Below are 27,666 nucleotides of genomic sequence, written 5' to 3' on the forward strand. Positions count from 1 at the left end.
CAACATTACAATTTTTATTAATGTAATACTACTACAACTGTCTTGAGAATAGCCTCTGCAACCAGCACTAAACGTTAATGAATAAAGGAGGAAAAACACGCGGTGATAACCCAAAAATTTATTACGATAAAAAACAACCTTAAAAGTCTCAAACATTACACCACAAAACATTTTTTTTTATTATTAAATGAGCAGTTTAGATTTTCTTTTTAGATAGAAAGCTAAACAATATTTAACAAATAATGATACATTTATTCGTAACATGAAGTCTGTGTTAAGATTTTTCAAAAAAAAAATTTGAATCAAGCATAGTAAGTACGAATTTTCTCGGAATACAGAATGGGCAACTTTTCCTTTACGTAACTATATAAGTTTTCCCTTACTCAATCATAATAAAAAATTGTCTCTAAATGTGAAAAGTTTTGTATGATTTTTTTTTACATTAGATCCTTTGGTGCAAATACTGAAAAAAACTTAACCCAGCTTTTAAAGATTAAAAATACTATTCCGGTAATTGAAAATTCTGATGTTTGACTTAATTTTAATTATTCCATATTTAATTGAAATAATTTTTATATGTGCTTTTTTAAATTAAAAGTCTTGATATTTAAGAAAACTATACTATACAATGAAAGTAATTTTAAGTACCTGCTTATATATTATAATGTTTTTTTCTTAAAAATGCATTAGAGTATAATAATCAGGATCATGATAACGTTTAATTAATTTTTGATCTTGTTTTTGGATATGAATTCATAAACCACATTTTCAACTGCTACTGGTATTTTTATGTATATTAATAACCTATTATTAAAATATATTAATTTTACCATTTTTTTAATGAACGGCCTGTTTTAATCAAATATACAAGCATACAGCTTTGGAAAGGGTGGTAAAACTAATTCACTTATATTACAGGTAAACATGAAATCGTTACCTCACGACGGCAAGGTTTCAATCTAAGATATCAAAAAATAACGAAATATAAAGTTTATTTTATAGATGTATTTAAATTTGATGAAGTATAAAAGTTGTTTACACTTGTTTTATTGGAATTATGTTTAAAAGAAATAAATTATATTCAAACGACTGTGTCAATATATCTATAGTAATCATCAAACATCGTAAATATGTATATTTTTTTCGTATTTTATGTAATGAAAAATACGATTTACTCAAATTCATAATGTATAAAAATGAACTAGTGAAGGAGTCGTTAGTAAGAGAATATATTGCCTACATAACCACTGGAAGTGACTAAAAGAATAAGACATTGGTAAACTGATACGACTAGCCCGGATAAGAAAATGTTTTGTAATTTAGTCGCAAACCTTTGATAGAAGACGGCTTAATTGTGTATACTAATGATTCTGAATATAGGGCAAATATCACGATGTCGAAAAAATATAAGTGAAGATTCTACTTTTTGAATTATTTATCCAGAGAGTTTTGCAGTTTTTAAGGTACAAAGTCTGATGGGAAAATAATAATTTTGAAAGGTTTATTGTCAGAAAAAACATGTGGAAAGAAAGCATACTCCAAGTTTGCTACGGGACTCTCAATATCTTCGGATATGTAAACAGTGGAATGCAGATGCCGCTATGACACTTTAGTAGTGTATTTTTTTTACATAGTAATAGTTAATAAAATTCTATATAACGATCTAAGTATATTTTTTTTGTATATAGCTAACTGTATTTTGAGAAATTTAATTGAATCAATATTAAATGGAAAATTTTCTTAAAATATTTTTTATTTCATTAGGTTTCGTACCACCAATAATGAATTATTATCTTATTAGTTAATAATATCCAGATATAGCAAACCCTGATAATTATTAATATTATACGTAGAATAATTACTATTGTATACACAATTTGAAAATACCTCAGAGATATTTATAATAACCATTAGAGAATTTTTTTTGAAAAAATACAACACCTAACAAGGTTTGAGACCGTTTCCTCTGGGATTCGTGTTCATGTGTTCTAACCTAACCGTCTAAGCTATATATTCTTTCTTATCTAATTGCGACGAAATTAACTAGCATTTTTAGAAATCTCACTGAACCGCCTTTTAAATTGCGTTAATGTTTGGCAGTTGGCTTTTGTATTTTAAATCAAAGCAATACTTTTTAATTTATTACACACAAGTATAAATTAATATCTTTATTTAATCAAATCAAATAAATTAAATGTCAAAAGTTATTAAATAACCCACCTATCACTAAATCTCACATTGGTGACCCTGACGTGATCTAAACACGTCTGAATTCCGTTTATTTGATTTGTTCACCGATTTCAAGATCTCTGATTTTTTTGGTATAACGTACTTGCACTCGCTAATAATTTATTAACTGTTTTTTTATTCAACGATTCACAAGATTAAAATAGTACCATTCTTTATTGAATATACATACTTAGAAAACAATCAATACGTTTTATTTAAATTAAATACTAGGACATAATATAAACTCATAACTCATGACATAATATCTTGAATCTCGTCGGTCTCTTCTGCTGTTGAAACACTTTTGCCTGTTATCGCGAGGGATGGTTTCCAATCCTGGTGTCCTAATGAATTTGAATTTCCATGCGCCTGTCAATTACCTACGTGGTCGCAGCCATGATTTATTCTAGATTGGAACCGTTTCCTCGTGTCAAGCCTATCAGGCACCATTAGCGAGGGGTGCAAGATTAGTAAATGCGCTCCCTAAAGACATAGACATTTTCAATGATGTACGAGTACTTTGCATTTTGTTTTTGAAACTGTATTTTTCTGTATAAATTCTAGGTTTTTCGTTCTCAAAAATTATATTTTTCTGTACAAAATTGTACTTAAGTATGTTTTGATTATTTTTTTTGTTATTATCATTGTTATTATAATATATATTTCTTTTTCTATATTCTCTTCTCTCTTGTGAGGGTAATGTTTGACTTACAATGTAAATCTCATGTTGTGTACGTCTTGAATTTAGATTTGTTATGTCCACAATGTTTTGTATTCTTAAATAAATAAATAAATAAATAAAATAAGTCGCAATATTTAACAGTGAGCGATACAAAAATGAATACGTATCTGTAAAATAAAGTTACATCCGTTTTGCTAAGATTGAAAAAAGTTTTTAAAAATGTCCAATTTAAATTTATGAATTGATTAGGCAATTTGTACCAAAGCGGCATCCAATATTTTAACGCTTTATATACTTTGAACCTATGTACATACATTAAAAGATGTGCTTTGCGATATGAAACATGCTTGCCAAAAACATGTCTTAGATTAATATATGCGAGGACCGTAAACATTAGTATTCCGATATGGAAAAAAAATCATACCAACACGACAGGGGGAGGAGCTTTTTTGTCGCGTGTTGAATACAATATTTACCGCCATGTGTTGAATATAAAATTATGGCGACCCTTTGACGGATTAAATACGTCGACAGGGAGGCTCTTCGATAAAGCCTCCAGAAAAAACCTTTCAGCAGCCAAGTGACATGCCGGAATTAAACTTTCAAAAAAAAGCTCGTTGAAAAGTTTTTAGCATTTTCACGTATTTACTACATCCAGCAATGTGACAGTATTATTGTCATCGTTTCTAATAATATATGTATTTTGTTTAACACTACAAATTGTGATGCCTCTAGCATATTTCAGATGGTGAAGACAGAATGGTTTGAAGTATCAAAACGTACGTTTTTTATTAATGTTTTAGATTATACCTAATAATATCTACATGAAATTCGTTTATACGTTATAAGAGCTGTTGGTTTAGTATTTCAAAAGAATTTAAAGAAACCATACGTTTTTTTAACTTTTTTCACTTAACATTTACAATTTAATTAATTTTTACACTTAACAAGGTTAACATTTTTTTTTAAATTATATTGTTTTTTTTAATGAATTTAGAATATAATAATACGTAGTTTGCATACGTTTAGACGATTATTATTAATGTCAACATCAGATTACTGTCATCGAAAAACAATAAGTATATTTATCGACTGAATACATATAAAATATTAAAAATATATTCTTATTATTGTAAATATCTACATAATTTTGAAAAAAATAGTTAAATAGAGTTGATAACTTAAAGCCACCGAACACAAAAATAAGGAACGTGCATTGCCCTAGACGTGAGGCTGTAAGTAAGTTTATTTGGAAAACTTAAACAGATTGTTATTTTAAATATTTCGTCTGTACGAAAACGAAATATGTATTCAACATTGGTGATATTTGAGGATACTCGAATCGCTTTCTGATTATTGTATTTTATAGTCTTACCGTCATACAGTAATAAACTGAATCCAGACTCAAAGTATTGGTGCACGTCGACTGGCTTTAGCATTCGTATTTTTTAAATATGTTCTTTACTTAAAGCAGTGTTGAAAAATCTGCGGCTGCTGCGATATTTTATATGTTGAAAAATTATTAAAATTTTATTATTTTGTAAAATAATCTGGATAATTATATGAAAAATATATAATATGACGTAAGTGTTAAATTAATGCAGGCTCCAAAACGGTTATGAAATTTAATCTAGCCGTCGTGAAAAAGAAGGTTGCTTTTCACTGGTTTGATGTATAACAACTCTTATCCAGAGAGTAAATGATCTGAGTTCAAATCCCAAATGTCATTTTTAAAAAAACATTTTTTTTCGATGGTTTCAATGGTTTATTTCTGAAGTTTTAAAAAAATATTTATTTTAGAAAAAAAAACTTCTTCAATACTTACAATAAAATATTACTTTTAATAAGTCATGAATTGTATAGTTAGTTACATACAATTAGGTATATTATCTTATTATTAGTATTACTAATAAATCTTTTCTAGATACATAATATATACGAGTATGTATGTATACCATAATAATACATAGCTAACCAACCAGCTAACACCTAAATTCATTGTCTCCGTGACCACCACATCCTGATAACAAAAAAGAATAAGACATTTAAAGTGAATTATTACCGTCGAGTCCAGGGGGTGGAGGCGGGAACGGAGGGAGGTTTGGCCCACTATCAACACCACCGGAGCCTTCTCTCGCCGAATTTCCGTCCTCCCCTTCTTCCTGGTCCACCTGAAAACATTAAAAGACACTTAAATTAGTACTGCGGAGACACTCAAATAGAAAACACCGTATAGAATAATTAACATGAGCAAACACAGATTACGGGCAAGTTTAAAATGGTTTAAGGCAGGTATTCCCGACCCTGTATCCATGGTCGCAAGTGCGAGAGATTTGAAAGCTCCCCTATCACAGATAATTTTGTATTAGCTATCTTATAAAAATTGAAGATAAAAAATAATAACTATTGAAATAAAATTCAATATAATAATCATTGGTAATTTTTTATTAGATTTATCAGATAAAAGTAAAAACGCTACCAATATGGTGGCTAAATAATAAACCATTTACGGACGGTAATTCATTGAAGACTCAAGTATTATTGTAAGCTACGCGTGTATAATTTGTGAACTTTTTATGATATGTCTATGATATTATTATGTATATGACATTATGAGTCCCTGTCTTTTCTCATCATTAGAATTAACATTAATAATCACGTGAAATATGACATTTGAAAAAAAAATAATAGGTATATTACACCATCATAAAAATATATACCTGTACTTTTAGATTATAGAAAAATATAGATAGAGCTATTGCAAGTGTTTGTCCCTCAAAACATGACGAACTTTTTCACGCACTTGCCTCGCTCTCTTCACGCTTCCTACGCAACCCTTTCCTGGGTTATTCGAAAATATGTGTGACTGTGTGCATGTCGTAGTTTTGCCAGATATCGAATATTTATTCCAATGTTATAATTTTACAAGCGATGTTTTTATAAATTATATTAGGGCAACACTGGCGTGTTGGCTATGCACTTGGTAAAACATTACTAACTAAAATCGGCTCATGCGGAGGGCTTGCCTGTACTTATATATATCATGGAAATACAAAATGAAAATGTTGCAATTTTTCCAAAATTATGATTTAAATTTAAAATCTGACAGAAAGTATATTGAATGTATTTCACTATTTAATATAATAAATTATATTGAACAGTAAAAGCGAAAATATATTGCACGTTTAGACATTTTTTTTTAAAATGGTAGCCGTAGCACAGTGTGTAGGAACTGTTGATTTTTGGTGTGATATTACTAGATATTAGTACCTCATATGCATATTATGCTTCGAAAAATTAATAACAGGTAAGAATAATTTCCCAAAATGACTATACGAAAACAGGAGTTAAAGAAACAGAGTAAATATACAAGAAGCAAAAACATGTAGTATCCCACGGGAGCTCAGCCCGTTGCAGTTCTTTGGGTACAGCACACGCGCATAACACACTCACGCACACAAGTCAAAATTACATCTTTATTTAAACACCTCAAATAAATCTAATATCAAAAGTATTCGCACGTGTTTCACTGATAACCCACCTACAGTCAATCCCACAATGGTGACCCCGACGTTATTTGAACACGTAACCTTTTGATTTAGTGTGGATAAGATTAAATGATGACAGACGGATCAGAAAATCTAGACAGGGATGGTTGGATTGTGTAGAAAGAGATAGGTATATCATCCAGGTGACTGGCAGTGGAAGAAGCTTATTATTTGTAACAGGTAGATTGGATTGTAACAGTATTGGTGATGAAAATGATTTTATTGACTAACGAGGGATCTGAGTAGTATAATATATGGTAAAAATAATATGTTCAAGGTGTAAACCTTTCATGCAATATTCCATTTTTATACATTTTACATTATATTTTGGTTCAAAATGTAAGTGAGATGCCCCGTGTTAGTATATTAGTGGTTCGTTATAAGATAATTTTGCTAAATCAACGTGATAACATGCGGAGAGTTCTTATGAACCCAACATGAACCCAAGAAGTACCTAAATATATAATTACCATACTATTATATTTCACGGATACGGTGTGTATCTAACGTGGGTTCAACTTTTCTGTTCCGCAGAATCTCGATGTATTTAAGCATTAATATAATATGATGTAAATTTTGAAGCCGAAATTTTAATGAAAATAATAATGACCAAACATATTAAGGGAAATCTTCTTCTATATCATTATCATCATCATCATCATCATCATCATCATCATCATCATCATCATCATCATCATCATCATCATCATCTGGGGTTGATCTACATGTCAGATGAATGCCTGCCCTAGTTCTCTCCATTATTTTTGGTCCCCAGTTCTTCGCTACCCTGTATATCTACTGAACTGTATGATGTTGTTGATAAGGACTCCCTGTAGTCGTTGGGTACCTTAGGTACCACCGTATGAGGGAATTTTTCCAGCAATTGTTCACTCACATGTCAAGCTTATTGCCATACTATTTAGCAACCTCTATCATATCGCGTAATCCTGTCTGCTTCCTTATCCATTGGTTTATTTTGTGGTCTTTTGGTGCTATGCCCAACGTACATTTTTCTATATCACGCTAATTTTTTTATTTATCTTACAGAGTCCTTGTTTCACACTCATACGTGAGGTACATTGGTTGAACACGCGCTTAAGACACAATGGGAAGTCACTTTTGAAGATACTATTTTTGCGCCCAAATGCACTCCATGACAGTTTGATTCTGCAAGCAATCTCAGATGGATTCAAAATACCTATGTTTGAAGAGTTAAAAAGGTTGTTATTCAGAAAAAATGTCATTTATGACAAACTAGAACTTGTTTCAACAATTTGATGTCAAAACCACAAAAAGCTCCATATTCTATATAAAACATATTTGATTATGACTTATAAATAAGTGGTTAACTGTTTAGTCTAGATTGATTAACTAAAACTGTATAAGTGACATTTAGGCAAACAAATAGTTATTTATATGTATATATTTATTAGAATCATAACATGTTTTTGCTACTTCCGGTAGTTATTGAAAGTGACGAGACAAAAAATATTTTTCTAAACACAGTTTAACTGGTAAACCATTTTTTATAAATTATAATTCATTTTGAGACCATAAAAGTATATTTCACGGATACGGTGAATATTTAGGTAAATCTTAGGTCGTATAATATTATTATATAATATGTACACATAGACGTAAGTGTTTTATGTAGAATTTATATTATTAATTAATATATAAGATAACTAGATACCCACATTACATACTGTCATATAGCTTCATAACCACAGCCATTAGTTGTCATTCTATTATTTCGGTTTTATTTTATGTTCCTTAGTATATTATAGTAATTTGTATACCCATTTTTTGAAATTCACTAAAATACTCAAGAATGTAAATATTTACTTTATATAAGTGCTTAACGTTTATAAGCCATAAAGCCATTGGCACGCACCAACGTTATCTATATGTTATAGATACCTATGTACATAAAGTGATTCCTTTGACTGGATAGCAATTAGGTCATTACTGTGAATTCGCTATGTAACCATGGTCAGGTGAATATTGTTGCCTGATGAATTAGTATAGGACGATCAATTTGAGTATTATAGGTTAATAACGCAAACAATAGGCAGTGGCGTACGTCGGAGATGTTTAATTAAATATATTTTATACTATTATCTTATATTATTTGTATTATATTAAATGAAATAAACAATGAACTGACTGATATTAAAATAAGTGGAACTAGTACTTCGTACTGTGTTTTATTTTAATTAAAACAGTACATTTCCAATAATAATTGACAGTTAACGTATTAAATAAATATTTAATGGAGTCAACTTTTACATGCATTGTGATCTAGTGAGTAGAGCACCCGTCTCTGAATCCTTGTGTTTGATCCAATGTATGACCCAATGGAATGGGTGATTAAACCATCAAACAAAAAGAATGTTAATATAAACTTACCCAGGTCGGTATAATAATTGTTATGGGGTAAAAGTGGTAATTCACTACTATTAAAATTATCAACAACAAAATAATAATGCATCATTAAGGTCAAAAGGGTGACTTATTATTGCGTTTGGGTATAATTATTGGCCTTATGAATTGATTTAAAGAAATATATACTTAGCGCTAAAACTTGCTAACGCTTGACTAAATAAAAATACTAATCCTAAACTAAGAATGACAGCGTTCCACCAACAGCTTTTATTTATAAAGTGTATAATTTTATTATGTATATTAGTTTTTTTTTGTAAAAAAATTGAAGATGAATACGTATGTAGTCATTTCAACGATCCGGTACCATTTCTTGAAACCAGTGAAGATTGATCCAAGTCAAACTATCAATAAGAATGAATACAAGTATTTGTTATCAAATCCATTCACTGCGGACCTTTTAATTAATATTTAATAACCATATTGAAATAACATGCTAATTATATCAAATGGGTAAAAAGGGTAAAAAAAATACGCAATTTGGATACTAAAATAAGTTTTAATCGTATTATACAGGATTTATTATAGCATAATGTATAAAATCAATAACTCTTTTTGAGTAATTGAAGATTTCAAAATAATTAGAAATGTTTAAAATTTTCGGTACTGTTCGGTTATCAGGAATACAGCGGAAAACACATTTTTAAAATACCCGATATACTGAATTATTTGTTATTTTGGGTGAGGTTAGGTTAGGTTGGGTTAGGTTAGCTTTGTTTAGGTTAACCTAACAAATAATCCAGTTTATCGGGTATTTTCAAAATCTGTTTTCCGCTGTATTCCTGATAACCGAACAGTACCAAATTTTCTACTAAAATACCTTAAAAATAATTATTAAGTGTTAAAATAATATATAACTACTACTATATATTCATACATCATAAATCTATTTGATTTAAGTATCGACAGGTTTTTTTTTTAAAATACGTGGTATTACAGACCACATAATATGACTAATTGTTTTTTGTCAGAACACTTTGAATATCATGAACAACAAAGCATTTTAACTTACTTTCTGTCAAAATATTTAAACTCACTAATATACCACAGACAAAACATCAATGGAATACCTACGTCGAATATGAACGAGAAATGACATCTCAGTATATTGGCAAAAAAACGTTTAAGTCAAAATTCTGGCTAGAAATATAAATATTAAGTAAGTATGTAAGAAATATCTTTAGTTGACTTATTTCATTTTGTCAATTATTGATAAATAATATAATATATTATTGAAATTCTAATTTTACGTAATAAATAAAAACGTTAATACAATAAGCATATTTTTCCAAACGATATGCCATGATAAAATCTTTTTCTGTCTTCATGTTCGCTCTTTAACTGGGGTATATGGATATCAAGTTGCATCTGTAAGAATACTTGTCACTTGATTCTTCCCAAGACCAACTAGCATCGTATAGCTGCAGCGTTTACAGCATATGGATGGTATTTTAGCGACTTTACTGGATGCCAGAAAATGGTTGGGGTGAAGAAAAAGCAGGCAAAGTTGGGACTCCCACTTTGTGATCTTATTGTAATATTTAAAAAATGCACACTTAGTATCTACTGCAAACATTAGTTGTTCTTGAAGATTTGTATACGATTTCTTCATAAAATGCTATGACTGTAAAATAACACTGTCAAAATGCAAGAGTTGAACAAGCGATATATTATTGTTTTATTCAAGTAAAGAGTCCCATATAATTAAAATTTATTCTCTAAATAAGCGTTTACATGACGATGGAATGGATTAAAAACAAAGTTTTTTGTTAAATCTACTATATTTGAGTTATTAAACTAAAACACATGTTCAGATCAATTTATAGTAAAATCTATATGAATGTTTGTTTGTCTGTCCCGTATGCATTCCTATACCATTCATCCGATTGCAATAAAACTTTGGTCAATTGTTGTGCGAACACCCGCAAAGGTGTCTAAATAAGTATAACCATCGTCTTCTTCTTCTCCTATTCGTATGCGTTTATATACCATTCATTTGATTGCAATGAAACTATGGTGAGTTGTTGTGCGCACACCCGCGAAGATTTCTGAATTAGTACAACTATCTTTTTCGTCTTCTCCTATTCGTATGCGTTCCTATACCATTCATCCGATTATGATGAAACTTTTGTGAGTTATTGTGCGCACACCCGCAAAGGTTTATAAATTAGTACAACCATCTTCTTCTTCTATTCGTTTATGTTCATGACGATGAAATGGATTAAAAACAAACTTTTTTGTTAAATCTACTATATTTGAGTTATTAGACTAAAACACATCTTCAGATCACTTAATAGTAAAATCTATATGAATGTTTGTTTGTCTGTCCTGTATGCATTCCTCTATACCATTCATCCGATTGCAATAAACTTTGGTGAGTTGTTGTGCGCACACCCGTAAAGGTTTCTAAATAAGTATAACCATCGTCTTCTTCTTCTTCTTCTCCTATTCGTATGCGTCTATATACCATTCATTTGATTGCGATGAAACTTTGGTGAGTTGTTGTGCGCACACCCGCAAAGGTCTCTGATTTAGTACAACCATCATCTTCTTCTTCTATTCTATCTTCTATTTGTATGCGTTCCTACAACAAATTTGGAAAATCCATGCTTCTCACATAAACAGCTGTATGTGGCCTGCTCACGAGTTGGAATTCGTGTGCACACCAAAAAATATTTTCTATTCAAAAGCACTTCAATAAACAGAATTGAAACACAAACAATTTCTTACTTTGAGTGGCATTGCAACGCATGCCGGGTACTCCCTAGTATATAATAAAAAAAACTCCCCAGTCATAACAGTGAGAGAAAGAGAGAGAGAGCATTGTATTATATGTATTTTTTATGTCATACAACATTACTGTGGTGTAGTTTTATTTAGTTTATGTTTATAATTTCAGGAGAAATTTTTACTCCTACAGACTTTAAATATCTTTGAGTTTAAAAACAGTTTTAAGATATTACTATTAAACAGACACGTATCTTTATTAGGTTTACCAATTTAAATCGTTCGATCAAAACATGGGACATGCTCAGTGTAGGTCAAAATGTAACTTTTATTGCATTTTAAAACCATGATCCTGGACATTTCTTAAACGTTGTAGATAATCTATTTATATAATTTTGAAGCCTTGTTATTCTTTATATTTATTTTAAACATTTTATTTTTTTATTTTTTTTAAACGGTACATGTACAAACACGCGATCACAGAGATTATCAATATTATTTTTTATCGTAAATATTTTACAAAAATTATCTCGTCATAAATTATACTAATGGTTTTATAAATGAGTTTAAAAATTAATAAATGTAAAAAATCTTAACACCGCTGCACATTCATGTACTGAAATATGATTATATTCTAAAATATTAGAGCGAGAGGTTTAAAAGAACACTATTTTATGTAATAAAAATACTTTTTGCAGTCATTAAATGTTTAAAATAAATATAAAGGATTATAAGGCTTCAAAATTATATAAATAGATTATCTACAACGTTTAAGGAATGTCCAGGATCATGCTTTGAAAATAGAAAAAAAGATCCATTTTGACCCACGCTGAGTACGTCCGCTCTTAACGTTTTCATCCGACTAGCTAGCAGAGGCAGAAGGGATCAAAATTCAAAAACTGTTGAATGCCGCTGGCGTACTCTGATCACAACTACTGTTAAAACAACACACGTAGAAGTGAACGTTTGTTTTCCCAGACGGTTAAATTAATTACCTTAAATTAAAATAGCTGAGAGGGCGTAAGGGTATTTCGCTTTTGTGGGCTGCGGTATATACGCATGTATGTTGTATATTATATTTAAATATATTTTCAAGTGAGTTCACTGTGTTAATATTATTCAGAATATAGTTAGAATTTGTGTGAAAATCAAACAGGTTAATATGTTTAATTTTTAATCATACTTATATTTTTAATAATTACCTAATTTTAGTTGCGTCTTAGATTTTACTTACATAATAGCAAAGACTTAATTAAAATATTATTTAAGTAGATTGTAATGAACGTATATGTAGTTTTTGCAAGTGATACTATGATACTATCTATCGTTCCACAATAGCAACGAATTTTATTTATTTACAATAGGTAAGTATATCAGGGTTGGTGAACGTTTTTACGTAGGCGTACCAAAATTTTTCAAATATTATTTTTCGACTGTTTGACGTTTTTTTATAGGAATAAAATTTTAAATGAAAAAAAAATGTTTTTAAAAATTCTATTATAAAGGTTTAAAAATAATATTTGAGTTCTAATTTTTCATTGTTTCTAGCCAAAGGCATCGGTATCTTTTTTTATTCTTTAAATATTTTTTTATAGACCGTGGGAGCATTTCACCACGCTTCTTTCACGCTTCCCCGCCGCCTGATGACTATGAGGTTAGTGAAATAATATTATGTGTGATGCATAAAGCATAAGTATTGATATTTGCAATTAAACGTACTTAATGCTTATTCGTGAAGAGTATTTATTTTGCCCGGTATTTTTTCAACTACAAAGCAATCTGTCATTTATGCATGAATTTCGTCGTTTCCGTTTCCGCATCGATTGGTAAAAATACTATTAAAAACCGAATAAAATACTCATGGGTATATCGTCATTATAGTTTAATATTAAATAAGTATTTTTATACCTACCTTATATATTATGTATTTGTAATTTTTTTGTAAAACAAATATTTTTTAAATTATTAGACAAGTATAATAATGTGTATTTTTTCTCTTCAAAATAAAACATTCGCGTGCCATGCAAAATCATCTCGCGTGCCACTAGTGCCACGCGTGCCATAGGTTCGCCATCACTGACGTATATTATGTATAAATTGGTCGAACGAACGTAATTTTAAATTTATTACAATGTTTTTATTAGGTCGTATTCTTGTTTGTCCGGTGGTTGTTTGTCCAGTACAAATCTTGCAATCGATTTTTAACTAACTTCCCGACTAGCTAGATATTTGGAACTTTTATAATATATCAGAACACGATGCCAATGCATTCTTATCATACTTTTTGCCATCTTTAAGCAGAATTGAATTAATTTTCAATTAATTCTGTTTTGTATGAAAAGTTATTTCAGAAAAATCCGTAAAAAGTAAAAGACTATTATTGGTTGCTAAGGGGGTGGTCCTAGCAACTAAATTATTAATATATACGTGCGTTACTATGGAAATCAAAATGTAAATGTCATTTCAGTATTCTGTATTTGTTTGTTTGTTTTTTATTTACTTCATATCAAGTAAAAGTTTTAGCATGTTAAACATAATAATTCAAAGAAAATTAAAAAACGTTGTATATTAAAAGTTAATTTTATATTGTAATTATTTTGTTAAAAGAGCGTAAAGTTTAGTAGGGCTACGAGGACTTATAATCAAATGATTCAAACGAATAAATAATCTTTGAAAATAACGATACACAATAAAAAAGCTACAACATAAATTGACCAAACTTATAATTATTATTAGACGAAGGTAGTACATTTTCAGTACAGGATAATTGTATTTGTTGATACAATATTTTTAAATTATAAGGCATTTAATTGATCGTACACTCTAATGATTAATTATACTTTATTGTACATGAAATTCCCCAATCCGTATTGTGAGACGACACCTGTTGTGCAACAAAGTGGTAAGTACACAATTCATAGTTTGTAAAGTCATGTTAATTTTATTTAATACCACAGTGAGTATGTGCTAGCTTATTCAATACGCTTGTGAATTTGTTACGCGCATACAATTGCACGCGCTGTCAAAATAGTCCGGATATGAGTACAAAAATACAAAACAATCAAATTAGACAAACAGGCATACATGACTAAGTTACGTTTTTATATGAATTGAATATTTCCGGATTTAGTTATTCGTTTAGTTACATGCTATATATATTATTATATCTCTCTTAATGTAGTTATAATATTAAAATATTTTTTTTCCCACTGTCGTAAGAAAGAAACTTTATTAATTAAGCCGGCTCTCATATCTAAACTCGCCTCGTCTACCGCACAGTCATAAATCATACCTTCTAGGAACGTCGCTCCGATGTTGCATTGCTGAAAACCGTGCACATAGACACCTAGCGACAGTCGCGCGTAACCTCTCGAAACGTATATTAAATTATTTTAAAAGTATTGGAATGAACAATTCGTAGGTGTACGTATGCGTTCTGGCGGCTTTGACTCGCAGTCCGATACGCATGCAATTTATTGCTAGCAGCAAAAGATTTTTTTTTCAAACTAAAAGGTCGCATTGCACCAATGTGCGGATCTCCGTTTGGCAACGTGTTTTTGTGAATAACGATGACAACACATCGACGTATTTAAAACGGTGCTTAACGAGACGATGTTTGATGTGCGAGACGGCTAACACAATACAGTCCCTCTTTTTATCATAACCTGAAAGGTTATAAGAGTTCAGTTTACTATTTTGAATTTTTTTATCTAATTATCGTTCTGATCAGTTTACAGCTTGAAACAGCTGTCAAAATAAATTGCTCAAATATCGTAGAATTAACAATTTTTTACCTATTTAAAAAAAATAGTGAATATCTACCAGTGGAAAAGGGTGACTTTTGGAAAGAGGTAAGCTGTCAAGATCTGATAAAAAGAACACACTTGTCAGATATACTTACGAGAAATAAGAAGTTAATACGATATTACTACTAATAAATAGGTACACACTAATGACAACGACACAGTAATTTAATGAAACTTCAAAAACTCAATGACGACATAAAATTAAGTGATCAGTTTAAATTAAGCATGTATTTTTTCAAAAAAATTATATGCATCAAAAATTATTAGATAAAAGTTCTTATTATTTTCAAAAAAAGTCTATATTTATTAATATTCGATTAAACACCATAGAAATTATTTTTTAAAATTATCTAATTATTAGTTATTTAGTTCTAGGCTCTGCGATAGGAGTTTACATTAGTTCATATAAATCGATAGACTGGGCAAGGCTACGTAACGTAAAGTCCATATGAAAAAAATTGAGAATTATTTGAAACATAATCCGATCTTTATTTACGTCAAAACAGATGGCATGCTGTGGTATATTTTTTAAAACCTTTGCAGACTGTTTTGTTATTATCTGTGCAATACATTCCTATACATACGGCATCTCTCGTTGGCAAAATAAATTATTTTATAGAATATATCGTCATTGTTCTGGCAGAAGACACTAATTCGAAAAAATGACATATTGAGTTAGTAATACCAAAATGTTCCTTATTTCAAACTTTACCGTCTGGAAACCTTCTTAATAAATAAACAGTCTTTATTTTAAAGTCATCCTTTTTACGATTACTTAATAAACTCACATGATAGACCATTTCAAACATTTTAACAACTTCAAAGTCAAATTACTCAAAACTATTATTCTCCAGTTAGTATTTTTTGCCAGAACAGAGACGATATTATAATCAAGTGATTATATAAATAAGTCAATATGCAATTAAAAAATATTTTTCTTAAGAAGGTAGGCTTCAAATAATCGCCTAGTATGGAGTCTTTGCCAATGTTAACTACCACGTAAATATCACTTCATTTCATATTCATTGTTACATTATATTCTTCATTAATTATATTCACCATAAATACTGCAGTACCTACTAAATTTCGGGATGAGTTTTTACCTAATACAAAAATCCTGTTTATCTGTAACTTTCTAAAATGGCCATTCGCAGCTTCGGCAATAATTCTACATAATATGTTTCATCGTTCTCTTCTCTTATACCCTTTTAGACTTATATCAAATATATTATATAAAACCGAAATTCATTAGAATGCAAATAACATCTTTTGATTCATGGAAAAACCATTAGGTGCTTCAATATTATTAAGAGGTTTTTTGGTAGGTTAAATATAATAATACATTAAATTTATTTTGCAAAATTGAAATTAATAACCTGAAAATGTTAACATAATAAATATTTCCGCGAGAGTTCGCTACACGTGGAGCTTAGCGTAACTTTATTGAGATGATTACTAATTAACTTATACATTACAAAAAGAAAATTTTGATGAAAATATTGTTCTTGAAGAGGTGAAAACAACATTGTGTGGTTACAAATTTTGGTTCACCACTCTTATATATATAGCTATTATATTATATAGAAATAACATTATGATGAAAATAATGGTATTTTAAGCAGTAACCAATTAAAATACTGTGGTTTTAAAATACCAGTGGATTTATAAAAAAATAAAGTAAAAGAGAGGTACTTCATAATAATCCTTAGTCTTTGAATTCTGCTACAAGATATAAATAAATTTACCTATTGATAACGCCACTAAGATTTTTGAAATATACGTAGGATTTATATATATTTTATAATTATTGTTTATGACTGGCGAAGAGTAGAAGTAGGCTGCGGAAATCCGACATAAATAGTACATACTAAACACTAAACTAGTCAGTCATGATATTTGTTTTCATTGAACGAATAAAAATTGCAGATAGTGCTGTTTAGTTTTTAAAATTCAATTTGAGCTAACACTAATATGCAATTTATATTCTTAGTCCAATAAAAACGAATAAATATTTCAGTCAAAGTTTAGTGTGCACTATAAATGATGTCGGATGTCAACAGCTTATATCCAGTATCCACCCTTCACCACTGTCGCTTACTTTTTAATATTTATAATATAAGCAAATACTGGCAATACGAAGCGAAATTACAGTTAGTTTAATCCAGTTATATATAGGAAAAGGTACTATAATTTAAAATCAATTTAAGATAATTACATTATAAGTAATTATTTTTTGTTCCTGCTCGTTATGATGAGCATTCACCTATTCACATTATCATACTGTGTTAATTTACCAGTTTTGCGGACCACCATACACAGCGGCCAGTCTCAGACAACGCAGAATATCTGTAGGTTAATACAATTCATAAATATTGTACAATAGAGAAACTCTAGCGCTTTAGAATGAAATATTTGACTACGAGAAAGAAGCTCGATATTGAAAACGCTTTTGAAAATGTATTAGGTATGTTATAATAAATAAAACCTACCAAAAAGGCGATAAGATAATGAGAAAAATGTATTTATTTATTGTAGTGACCTATATAAATTCATTTTTCATAAAGCAGATGGGTCTTTGTAATAGTCAATATTTTGGTCAGATTGCTCGAAATGATATTAGCCATTGCACGAATAAACCTCACCAAACAAGTTATATGAAACTATAGCAGAGCAAATATTTGACGGCGATATTTCACCGTCAGCTGTGTCCTGTATTATATGTTTTTTATGACTTTGGCTCTTTGCATTATATATGCACCATGAAAGAAGCGAAGCATTCTCATATATGCAAGTGGAAAAGTTTTAAAAAATCACCACACGAGATTATTTTTTTTTCACACTGAATAAATGGATCAAATATAATAATATAAATCTATTATAATAAATAATTTAACATTTCGTAAAATTAGATATTTACTAAGATTGGTAAATTATTTTTTGGTAAATACAATTTTATATATCTATACAAATTAAATAATATGTGAATTGATTAAGTACCAGTTCTGGTATAAAGATAAAAAAATGGGTGAATAATTACGATTTCCACGAACTCTATGAGTCGTTTCATCAAGATATGGAAAACTCACACAGCATTACAAAAACCATCAAAAAAGACTCATCAAAACGGTGAATTTTTAATCTTTCTATCATAATCATCATCGTCAGCCTAAATCTATCCACTGCTATATAAGGGCCTCTTCAAGCTGATTCCACTTATCACGGCCCTGTGCGTTGCATTTCTACGTATTTTTGCAGGACTTAATCATTTTATCGATGAAGTGGTCTCTAGGTCTATCTTGCGGATATTTTGTACCTCTTAGATACCACTGGATGACTAGATTTGTCCAAAAATAAATTCTCCCTTCTTCGAGCTATGAGTTATCTTTCTATTCGGTGTCGAATCCTGGACTTTCAGAGAATCCAATAGAAAGAGAATTGTCGCACTAGAAATGTGGTACTTATATAGTATGCCCTATATTACATTAACGCGCATGGGTACAAATCTCTTTCCATCAACTGCAGAAGATGCAATTTTTAATTCATCTGTGACATGGGAAGAAAAGATCCGAGTAAGTTAGAGATAAGAATGACATTTGGTGGCATCAAAAAGAGGATGCAAAGGCGTGCACCTTTCACATGGAGTTACACCAGCAACAAAGCAACTGAATTCACACTGACTGAAACAACAAAAACAGCTTTAATTGGAAGAAAATTATTGGCAATGCCTTTAATTTCAGTGATCCTTAGTTATAAGTCAAAGATTATGGAGACAAAATTAATTAAGTGTACTTATTTTTAAATGTAGATACGTATCTATAAGTTATAAGTATTTCATTTAAAATCAAAGTTTCTGGATTACATACACGAGATCTATTGAGCCCTTAAAGAAGCTTGAGACTATAATTGGAAAGCATCTCTGTAAGAACTCATCAAATATCAGAGCTCTTAGCCGATCAATTCTTTCATTAAAATACATCATAGGCATAAACAGCGGATAAAACATACGGAGTGTATACACCCAATGTACATAATTATTATTGATCATGCAAATATAGAGATTGAATCCCGTTTCATATGTTTAAGAGCAGCATTTATTATGCCTTTTTATAGGACATTTTGATAGCACCTTGCTGATGAAAATGCCATAGATTGAAGTTCTACCGTTGCTTTCCAAGTGAACCGTATTTCTTGACAATGTGGCTCGTGAGTGATTGGTGAGTGCAGTTTTGCTTTTGTGTATATTATTTACACGTTGTTATCTACATTCTACGTAACACCCTGCCGTCGCAAGTGGAAATAAATAAATCAACATGTACTATAGTAATGCATTACATTTTTCTAAATTTATTATTTCATTATATAAATTTAATATAATGAAAATAGGTTTAAACAACAAATTATTGATAATACAAACACGTAGTCTAATACTATTATATCATTATCTTCGATGTACGTATATAAGTATATAAGCTAGATGAAATTGATATTTTTATAGGCGTGGAAACATGGTTAAACGACACTATTTCTCACATAGTTATTAGCTTCCCAGGTTTTATGGTGCTTCGGCGAGACAGGACGTACGCCAGAGGAGGAGAAAATCTTGGGAAAGAAAAAGGAATACACTACTATCAAAACTTTTATAGTAGATCTCCTAAAACTTGGTTTAGTAAACATTGTAAAATAAAGCGAGATGTAATAGTGACAATAGCTAGAAGCAGGACAGGGCTTTACAGTTTCAACGAATCATTGTACAAAATTAAAGTGGTAGATAGCCCTCAGTGTCAGTGTGGACATCCCACTCAAGATCTTAACCACATTGTCTGGCAATGTGATGCCTATGACTGGAGAGAGAAGTGCTATTGAATAAGTTGGGAAAATGCAGGTTATACCCTCCTTTTACGATTAATTCGTTCCTGGCAAAACCAAATATTTTAGTTATGAAAATTGTACATGAATTTCTCCAAAAATGTAACGTAAATGTCTAGTGTATAATGTAACAAAAATGTAATTCTGTATCATTAATAATGTAACTATTTATTCCTGTCGTTAAAAAAATGTATGTATACTTTTGTAAACCATTGTAAAGCAGAATAGCCTTCCATTCAGAGAAGAGCTCAATTGTTTCCAAATAAAGAAAAAAAAAAAAAACTATGTTTTCTTTTATTCAACGAATAATTCAAAAGATTTAAGAATGTTAAATTCTATATAGTATTGCATATACATAATTTTAAAACATCTTATGTATATACAAAATAAAAAAAAACTTTAAAAATCAATGAAAAAAAATACGGCACCTGTAACCAATGGAATCGCGTCAATTTGATAAGCATTTTATGTAAGAACTACTGGTTAAAATCGTCGTAATTAAGTAGAATACCGTATCTTAAATGTAAAAGCACAAACTTTAAGCCCCATCCGATGTTTTATTTTTTCTAAAAAAGATTTTTCTAGTAGGTATATGCATGAGATGTTTTCAAATTATGTATATTTAATAAATAGTTCGCAAAAGTTGATAATATATCCTTTTCATGTCTTTGGACTGAAAAGTGCTCTAAAATGCAAATATTTAATTTCTTAATTGATCAATAGCTTCATACTATACTTAGTAGGTAATAAGGTTTTTAAATTCTTTTATTAAGTTATTATTTAAATGGAAATTAACTGTATTTGTAGTCAGATGCATTTGCCATTGGTGAGTGCGCAAATACATTTCGAAAAGCGAAACCCGGGTGACAAAAAACAGCAATAGAATAGTACGAAACTTAAATCTAGAATTTAAATTTATAATCATAAAATACCGTCGGTTGATAGTATTTCTTCGACATCTTTATTTTAATGTACCTATATAATTATTTTCCTTTTGACAGTATCTCAAACGAGTATTTTCCGACTAACTTTCTTCAAATCATGCTCGCCTTTCGTTCTCTTGAAGCTCGTGTGTCGCTTCTACTCTTAAAGCATAGTTCCTTTCTCTCACGTGGTATAGTTTTCAATCCCAATATTCTGGAAAATTTGATTTTTTTTGCACCCGTTAATTAAATGCGTGGTAGCAGCCATGACCTATTTTAGGTGAAAGCTATTTTCTCATGTCAGGTTCACCAAGCACCAATAGCGACGGCTGTGTCGCTGGTCAATGCACTCCCTAGATATGTAGACATTTTAGTGATGAATTATGATTTTTTTTTATAAAATTCAATTTTATTGTTTAATTTGCCTTTTTTTTATTAATTCTTATTTTTTATTTTATTTCTTTTCTATAAAATTATATTTTGCTTTGTTTTTTTTTTCTCTACTAAGTTGATTTACCTGTACTTTTTATACTAAATGTTATGTTGTGAACGTCTTTAATTAATAATTTGTTATGTGCTCAATATGTTTTTTAAATAAATAAATAAATTAATTAAAATTTATATTTTTGAAAATATTATTATGTTAGTATGTAGGTATGTGTTGGTTTTGAAGATGTTGTGTTTTAAAGACAAAAAAGGAATTATAGAAATAATTATGTTTTAAGCTTGATATTCAAATATCGGGCGGAATATTTAATATATTGTCGCTGACATTTTTTTAAGGAAGAAAATGTTTGTGAACCCTTTAAAAACCTGATACAATTTTTTAATATATTTATATTGTTTACCCATGTCAAAGCAATTATGTATAAGCAACTTTGAATGCAAAGCAAACATTTAACGGCGATGACACGTTATTCAAACAGAATTAGAAGGATTGTAGAGATGGCCAAAGGTATATTTTAGGTAAACATGGGCTCAGCGCTCAGGCACGTGGTCAAGCAGACAAATATTGTAAAACGTGTTATGACCCTAATACTAACTGAATGTTTTAATTTTGAAGTATGGGCATATTTCATTACTAGTTAATAAAACAAGGTTTCAGCAGTAATAAAATATAAAATTTAAATAAAATAATTACAAATAAATTTTCTGTTGAATTATTATGCTCAAACTTGTACTTGATAAGAAGTAAATAAAAAACAAACAAATATTGAATACTGAAATGTCATTTTGACATTTCATTTTGATTTCCATAGTAACGCACGTATATACTTATAGTTTAATTGCTAGGACCACCCCCTTAGCAACCAATAATAGTCTTTTAGTTTTTACGGATTTTTCTGAAATAACTTTCCATACAAAACAGAATTAACTGAAAAATAATTTAATTCTGCTTTAAGATGGCTAAAAGTAATAAAATAATGCATTGGCATCGTGTTCTGATATATTCTAAAAGTTTCAAATGTCTAGCTAGTCGGGAAGTTAGTTAAAGATCGATTGAAAGATTTGTACTGGACTAACAAGAATACGAGCTAATAAAAACGTTGTAAAATAAAATAATGAAACCTCGTTATACAGTAAGTTAAATGATAGCCACTGAGAAGAAACTAAATTTAAAATATATGTAATATAATAATAATAATACAATACAATTTAACACTTCAGAAATATAAAGAGATAAACTACCATCCATTGAATTCCCGCCAATTTTCTTTACAAATAGAGTGTCCTTCGTCCTACCTAATAACTACGTAATTAATTAGTAATAGGTATATTCAACTGAAGCACTTATCTAATTGCATTAATGTAGTCAATAGTTTCTATGGTTTCATTCAAAATACATAATATGTACTAATTCATTGATTCTCACTTATGTATCCTAACATACTTGCACTTCATAATAATTAAATCAATTAATTTGGTTGATTTTTATGGTGCAATAAAATTGTCATATATACTGATAAAATTCTGATTCGCTGAGGGTTTCATTTAAAAATTCCAAATTTAAAAAAGCCAACTTAAGTGTTAGATGCTTATAAAAAATATTATATATTCTTATTATTTTTAATTAAGGATATACTTTTTTATGATTTTACTAAGGCTTTGACTGCGACTCGCTGTCATATCGTCTCTTCTCATCTGGAAGAGGATCCGCCAATCAGGCCCTCATTCCAATTCTGTTGCAATTCTACCGAGCTCATCCGTTCTACCCACCGCCAGGATACCTTTCAATTCATTGACATTCTCAAAGATATCCGCAATTCGCAGCTGTCATTCATATTTAGGGCAATATATTATTACAATGTCCCCCAAAACATCACATTCACCGCAGAGCTGCAAATCGCTTCTTCTCATGAAGACATCAAATCTTGTACCCATTGTGTATCCTGTTCTTAGCCTCAGTATCAGCTTAAGCTCATTTCTCTTTAAAGGAGACTCCACATATCAGGGCACCGAACGTGGGGAGGGTAGAATGGGCTTACTCCATAAGAATATATGTTAAAGATACATACCTACCTATACAAAAATAATGACATAAATGAAAGATAGCTACAAGAAAACTGTTTCGCGACGGGGATGTCTGGAGGTGATTTGTGGTGTCCAAGTATTCCACTTAAGGGGCAAACATAGACTACGGTTGATATGTATAAAATGTCTCTAATCACTAAAGGTTAATTACTCGTCATTTGGGTAATCAGTGTTCAGTATACGCACGCATCTAACGTATAACGATGCGTCGCGTAATGTGTAACGAAATGTGAAATATATCATTATCTGTGACATAGTTCAGGATATCAAATTAATACAAGTTTTTAATATTAGGACTATTGACTGAAGGTACTTGATGGAATTTGAATTTAAATTCTAATGGATTTAAGTTTTGTACTATTCTATTTAAGTCGTTTTTTGCGACCCTAGCTTAGCCTTTCGGCATCTTCAGGCGCAGTGTACACTCAACAAAGGCAAACACACACTGGCCAGTCAGTGTCAGTCAAAACTTAAATCCATTAGAATTTACAAGTTTTTAATATCGTTTTATTATATTGGAAAAAGAAAATTTTTGATTATATACGAAAAAATTAACAACTAGCAATACCTATATATTAATATAAAACTTTATTGATACTCTCAGCATATAATTAGGTTGACATATATTTGTAAATATAATATGTCATCCAATAACATTTTAATTTTTTGCCATTGGATTTTCAGGTTGATAAAAAAACCGAGAAGATAAGTATTCTGCATCCAAGATGCGTCTATTTATTAAAATAATAAATAATAAAGCAGCCATTAAATTATTTAAAGTGAGTATATATTATTAACTTTAAATAATAAAATACTGTAAATTATTAAATTTAAATTATAAATATTTCATAGTGCTGTATTGTTATTTAAATTGTTAATTAAATAAATATTTTAATGCTCACCAGAATATTGGAGGTAGGTATTATTATTGTAGGAAAGAGGGCTACATTTTTTATTGGAGAGTAAGACGTCGCTTCGTTTATTAAGATTTTGGAATCTGTTATTCTATTCGGATAATGCATTACATTCGACACTTTTATTTCTAACTATGCATTTCAGCCTAAGGAGGAGATACAGAAGTACTTAGGTAATCTAATATAATAATAATCGATCTATGACTTGTTATTTTTTATAAATATTTTGTTATAAGTAATGCAAATAATACGTATTAGTAATCGTTAAAAATCAGTGTTGTCATAATAGTAACATCAGTATTTTTTTCATTGACAATGCATTTCTTTTCTTATGATCTCACGAGTATGTAAACGACATTCAGTAAATAAAACAGCACTATATCATGGAGCATGTTTGCACACTGCATCATAACGTTTAAAATTAACTGAATGCAGACATGTCAGTCACAACGTAGCTTCAACTCTAAATTTAGACAAGCTGTTGAAGAGTATCTACATGCATAAGTGGTTTAAGAGAGAACTTTTTGCAAAAGAAAGAAATTGAAAAGAATTTTCAAATAAGCCGAGAATATTATATTATATGATTGTAATAAAATAATCTTTTATCGCATAAGATAAAAGTTATTTAAAAACGTATGTGTATTTAAATGACAATTCTTGCTGGAAATTTATTTATTTTACAAGAGAACACCTATGTAATATGTCATTCACATTAATATAATAAATTATTTAGTTGAACTAAATACTGGTTTAAAAAATATTGATACCTAGTCCGAGTCATTAATTCCAATTTTGCCTATATTGAGAAGTCGTAGAAAAAGTATAGCCTCTTGACTGGTACAAGTCACTAACTTCACTTATTTACAGTTTTTTTAATATTTCCAATTACATTTAATCATTAACTCGTATTCAGTCACATCTTTAACAAGCAAACGTCACTAACGAGGTAACGATTTTTGCTTGTTTAAAATTGCGTTTATTTGTTCAAATTGGAAGGTACTTTGATAGGATGTTGACTACTATAGTATTATAATAAATATTATATGCAGAGCCTTGATTTAAAGGTTCTTGCAAAATGTATATAGGTAGTTATATATAATAGTATGTACATATTTGTAATAAATAATAGGTAATTAATAAAAACCACACTAGAAAGTAGAAAGTATGCCAAGTTTTTTTCAGGGAAGTCTTATTAAAAAAAATACTGCACTTAAATTATTTATTTGGGACTGCAAGAGCATGGGAATAGTTTCTTTTAAATTTAAAACCTATGTTTATCGCATTTTTAGATTTTCAATTTACTATTGGCTATGACTAATCTCTTTTACATGAATTTGGTTTTGAGTATATGTATGAGGAACTCGAAGGTGAAACCGAAGTAAAACAGCTGTTTTTGTTTATTGTCAATTACCTACGTGAATATTATCAATAGTAACCAAACATTGAAAAATAGTGCAATATGGAGGTTATTTAATTTATTTTATTATGTCGTCAAGGCTCAAGGGTATGTAGCATAATTTAAACAAAATTAAATATAAATATTTTGACGAAAATGCATAGAATCTAATATAAACATCAAACTCAGTAACATGTGTTTCAGTTTTTACATGGTTTTTACTTATTAAATTACATTGTATATTTAAAAAATCATAACTTGAGACAATTCGCCAAATTACAATGTTGACACAGATTTTTTTAACGGTTCTGATATGATATACCATGATACATGAAAATGGACCAATTATTATTATTATTTTAACACGGATTGATTTGTATTAACACAGTTAAAAATATAAACATGTAAGCAAAATATTGTATTCCGTAAAAGCGATTCCTTGAACATATCCACCATGAAAACAGAGAATAATTGGGTAAACATTTATGAAGTAAATTGCGAATCACAGATACTTTTATAGTATTAGTGAAAATGAGTACGTTCACATTTTCACTAATACTATAGAAGTATCTGTTATAAGTAGGTATATGCTCGTGTTTATGATTTAATTAGGTAAATAAATATATTATTAACTGACATAAGTATTATCCCACTTAATAAATAAAGTAATTTTTATAATATTATTATTATTGTTATCATTGAAATTGATTGGTACCTATTATTCGATTTCCAGTTTTTTCTTTCTGATAATAATATATTTTGAGAATGATATTTTATTTAGCGCTAACCTATATATTATTATAATTAATCATTAAAGTAATATTTTTCAAAACAAATCATATGTAATCTTAAAAGAATCCATAAGCACCTAATCATAATAGTTTTAGTATATCTTGGGCGATACGACAAAATTGTGCACACTTTTTCATTCATAATTATTTGTTTTAACTTTGTATTAAGAATACATACATATTACACAAATTGTTGGTTATTTTTTTAGCCTAAACCAAACTGTAATAGATAAAAAATATTATTCTATCTATAAAATATTCTAATTTATGTATAATTTAATTGCATATATTTTATAGATAGACGAGTAATTTTGATTGTTATTATTTATTATGGATTGGTTTCGCAGGGTATCAAAGACTTACAAAGACCATCTGTAAATTGCAGTTTTATTTCAATGAAAACAAATACGAATGGCTGACAAGTTTAGTTTGCACTATTTATGGCGGACGTTAACAGTCTACCTTCACCCTTCACCACTGCAATTAATACCTACATATTTGATTCAATAAGAAATCATTTTTTCATGCAAAAGTCACACAGATTAATTAATATTATTTGTAAAAAAAATACCATGAGTTCTTAGAATATATTAGTATATTATGTAGAATATTAGTAAACAGCCTGATATTGTTAATTTATTAGCAAAACCACTAGAGTTAATGTAAAGGCAGTAGGATTAATAATTTCAATAATGCCAAGCAAAATCCCTTAACGTGATTAAAACTTACAAACAAGTCGCCGAAATCTCCCAAACCCGAACCATCTTTGGACTAGAATAAAAAAAATAAAACAATATTCAAAAACAGGAC

At 29.4% G+C, this 27,666-nt stretch overlaps 1 protein-coding gene across 2 annotated transcripts in view; it reads right to left on the reverse strand.

The window, feature by feature from the left end:
- The window catches only part of Mp (collagen XV/XVIII-type protein multiplexin), a 971,377-nt gene that overhangs the window by 157,882 nt on the left and 785,829 nt on the right, over nucleotides 1-27,666 (reverse strand). For both annotated transcript variants that reach the window (XM_085959748.1, XM_085959749.1), the window contains 2 exons: nucleotides 27,586-27,627; nucleotides 4,974-5,082 (listed from right to left, as the gene is read on the reverse strand). In XM_085959748.1, coding sequence (XP_085815874.1) covers nucleotides 4,974-5,082; nucleotides 27,586-27,627 — 151 coding nt within the window. The remainder of the gene's footprint in view (nucleotides 1-4,973; nucleotides 5,083-27,585; nucleotides 27,628-27,666) is intronic.

The sequence above is a fragment of the Rhyacophila brunnea genome, unplaced genomic scaffold (genome assembly GCF_057557595.1).
Source record: "Rhyacophila brunnea isolate RB1 unplaced genomic scaffold, BYU_Rbru_1.0 scaffold_9, whole genome shotgun sequence".
Taxonomy (NCBI): Eukaryota; Metazoa; Arthropoda; class Insecta; order Trichoptera; family Rhyacophilidae; genus Rhyacophila; species Rhyacophila brunnea.